Below are 3,346 nucleotides of genomic sequence, written 5' to 3'. Positions count from 1 at the left end.
CAACTACGTATTCGCATGCGACATACTGTACCTAAGTGAGTGGAGTGTGTGCAGTTTCTCGATGCTGTGCTGTATTCCCATGGCGCCTTCTCTCAGACGACGTTCCATCATTGCGTGCAGCGCCAGGAAATCTGAGAATCGTCGGTACACCTTGTGGTGGTGTGATACGTGACACATGACGAGTGACAGGTTGGCAGGTGAATGTCATTACACAGTATGAGCAAGCCCCGAAACCCAACTCTATAACCCTGAACCCAAACCCTCAGCCCAAATCTTAAACTGTAAACACTAACGCATATCTGAATCACGATCATGTACGATAAACGCCGTCTCACAAACCTTACGCTCGGTTCAACATGACGGAGTCGTATTGCAGAAGACGCACACGTGGTAAAACGAACATTGAGCTGAGCATGCAAAGTCAATATGAGAAAAGGTACTTAGCATGGTAAGTCCTCGGCGTATTATGTCAATCACGTCTGCGTTAGCAACAACCATACATCCGCTGATGAAACACCACACGTCTCTGTAGAAGCACAACACGCACTACTAAGCAAATGCAGCATACACAGCACATTCACATCTCCACAGAACAGGGCGTGTCTGTTCCCATATTCTCAACGCATAATATATATGTATGCAAATTAGCACTATATACCATCTAACGTATACGATAAACGTTGTTACCGTTTAATTCAGTGTCGTACCTTGAATGTTTCATTCAACGACGCGCACGAGATCTCCATCAGATACTCAACGTATATTATGAAGCTGACAGACACAGTGGTGTATACAAATTAGCACTCAACATCAAATAACGTATACGTTATACAATGTTACCGTTTGATACGGAGGCGTACCTTGAACTTCTTATTCAACGCCGGGTGCGTGATTTCCACCAGATACTCCACGTATTTATCATACCATGGACCCACGAGCCTCGGAGTCATTACCGACACCTGCACAGTTAGTTTGTCACTGAGTATGTCGTATATTATTTAAAGCAATACCTGCACATTTAGTTTGTAATTGAGTATGTCGTACATTATTTATAGCGATGCCTGCACAGTTAGTTTGTTTTTAAGTATGTCGTATATCTGCACAGTTCGTTTGTCTTTGAGTATGTCATATATTATTTATAGCAATACCTGCACAGTTAGTTTGTCTTTGAATAGGGCGTATATTATTTATAGCAATATCTGCACAGTTAGTTTGTTATTGAGTATGTCGTACAGTATTTATAGCGATGCCTGCACAGTTAGTTTATTTTTGAGTATGTCGTATATCTGCACAGTTCGTTTGTCTTTGAGTGTGTCGTATATTATTTATAGCAATACCTGCACAGTTAGTTTGTTCTTGAGTTTGTCGTATATTATTTATAGCGATACCTGCACAGTAAGTTTGTTTTTTGAGTATGTTGTATATCTGCACAGTTCGTTTGTCTTTAAGGAAGTCGTAAATTATATATAGCGACACCTGCACAGTTAGTTTGTCTTTGAGTACGTACACGTCGGCTCAAAGTGTCAATCGATTGCAAGATGCCCGGGCCATATTCGAAGAAATAGATGCGTAAGTGCCGCTTATTTAAACCGTTTTTTGGAACTCACATACGTGTTTACCTATACCTCACACGCTACACGCATACGTAGCCACCGCAAAGGGTATGAATATTTAAACGCCGCATACACTCATGCACACTCGCCGTATACGTTGTGTGCCGGATCAGTGCCTCCCCAATGCCGCCCATTATGGTGCGCATGTGCGTTTGCTTCGGTGTTGTCGATTGAACGACCGAGTACTTCCCATTGCCTAATCAAAGTACCAATAGTGCTTTAGGTGTTCTGGGTTTTTAGAGTTTAGGGTTTTGACCCCTAATCCCTGTCATCGTCTTCAGTCACTTCAATATATCACTATGTCCTATCGCTACTCAGATACCGAACTGTGGCGTCGTCAACGTTAACAATGGATTCCTCATTTCGAGATACCTCTCAAAGTTCCCACACCCAACAAGCACTGTTCGTTCTTAGGGTTTAGGGTTTGGGGTTTACAGTTGCCATAGCCTTACTTCCCCTAAAACCATACATTACTTCCCCTTAATCCATCACATTCATTCCTCTCAAAGGTATCAAAAACACACACTCATGTGAACTGCCCTCAATATACACGTACTCTCACCGCATACCAATAATCCATCCGAGTGGGTGCCCTTCAGCAGCAGCTTCATGGTGACCATGCTGTTCTGTTTGTGCAAAATAGAACTTGCAAACTTGCTGTTGGCGTCTTCGGATTCGTCTTCGGAGGCAACTGAATATATCAACAGCAGGCATAGTTCATGAACGACAAGGTCTAGGCGGTAGGGTATTGAGTTGTTTAGGGGGTAGGGTATAGGGTTGCCATGGCAATGCATTTTTTAAGTACATGATGCTATAGTACAAGTTAATATGAACAGTACTTGTATGGCAGTATAGTACATGATGCTATAGTACAAGTCAATATGAACAATACTTGTATGGTAGTACAGTGCATGATGCTATAGTACAAGTTAATATGAACAGTACTTGTATGGTAGTACAGTACACGATGCTATAGTACAAGTTAATATGATTAGTACTTGATAGGTAGTATAGTACATGATGCTATAGTACAAGATAATATGAACAGTACTTGTGTGGTAGTATCTGTATGTACATCCGCACATGATATAGACACACACTACACACACACTTCACATACATACGGCAAGTGATAATCAGCCTACATAAGACAAACAATAAACAGACATACATATGACAAATAACAAACAGGCATACACGTGACAATTAATAAACAGCTGTGTATATAACCGCACAAGATACTAAAATGCGCATACCACTCGAATGAGGGTTCATCGCCAGAGTCTCGAGGACGGCTGGAATGGGCCTGGTAGTGTTTATACCGGAGCCTGTGCGGAGATATAAGGAGAGTATGATATAGTTTAAATGATACACGCATATACGCCATAATATACATACTGAAGGAAAGGGAGTATATAACATATAACAACTATACTTCAGACAAGCGTCTGATTTCTATCATGCAATATCATCACTGATATGCCGTTTGAGTGGACTCCTATAGAGTGACGCATTGCGTGGATGGATATGCAGAACTGAGACGTTTGAAATCTCAGATATTCAGAAATACAGACAGTTGAGGAAGGCTTCACAATCAGCGGGTAAGGACTGCTCAGCTATGTGAAGAGTGGATGGGGTCAATACCGACAGTTGAGGAAGGCTTCACAAGCAGCGGGTAAGGACTGCTCAGCTATGTGACGAGTGGATGGGGTCAATACAGACAGTTGAGGAAG

General features: G+C 41.9%; 1 protein-coding gene across 1 annotated transcript in view; it reads right to left on the bottom strand.

The window, feature by feature from the left end:
• SARC_12041 (hypothetical protein) overlaps window positions 1-2,941 on the bottom strand; it is a gene marked incomplete at both ends in the record, with an annotated part of 4,916 nt that extends 1,975 nt beyond the window's left edge. The window contains 4 exons of the mRNA XM_014293861.1: window positions 32-150; window positions 861-959; window positions 2,183-2,304; window positions 2,870-2,941. Of these exons, the coding sequence (XP_014149336.1) occupies window positions 32-150; window positions 861-959; window positions 2,183-2,304; window positions 2,870-2,941 (412 nt within the window). The remainder of the gene's footprint in view (window positions 1-31; window positions 151-860; window positions 960-2,182; window positions 2,305-2,869) is intronic.
• Between the last annotated feature and the right edge of the window lie 405 nt (window positions 2,942-3,346).

This window comes from Sphaeroforma arctica (genome assembly GCF_001186125.1).
Source record: "Sphaeroforma arctica JP610 unplaced genomic scaffold supercont1.2029, whole genome shotgun sequence".
Taxonomy (NCBI): domain Eukaryota; class Ichthyosporea; order Ichthyophonida; genus Sphaeroforma; species Sphaeroforma arctica.
Note: the sequence above shows the minus strand (reverse complement) of the source record. Positions and strands in the feature narration are given on the sequence as shown.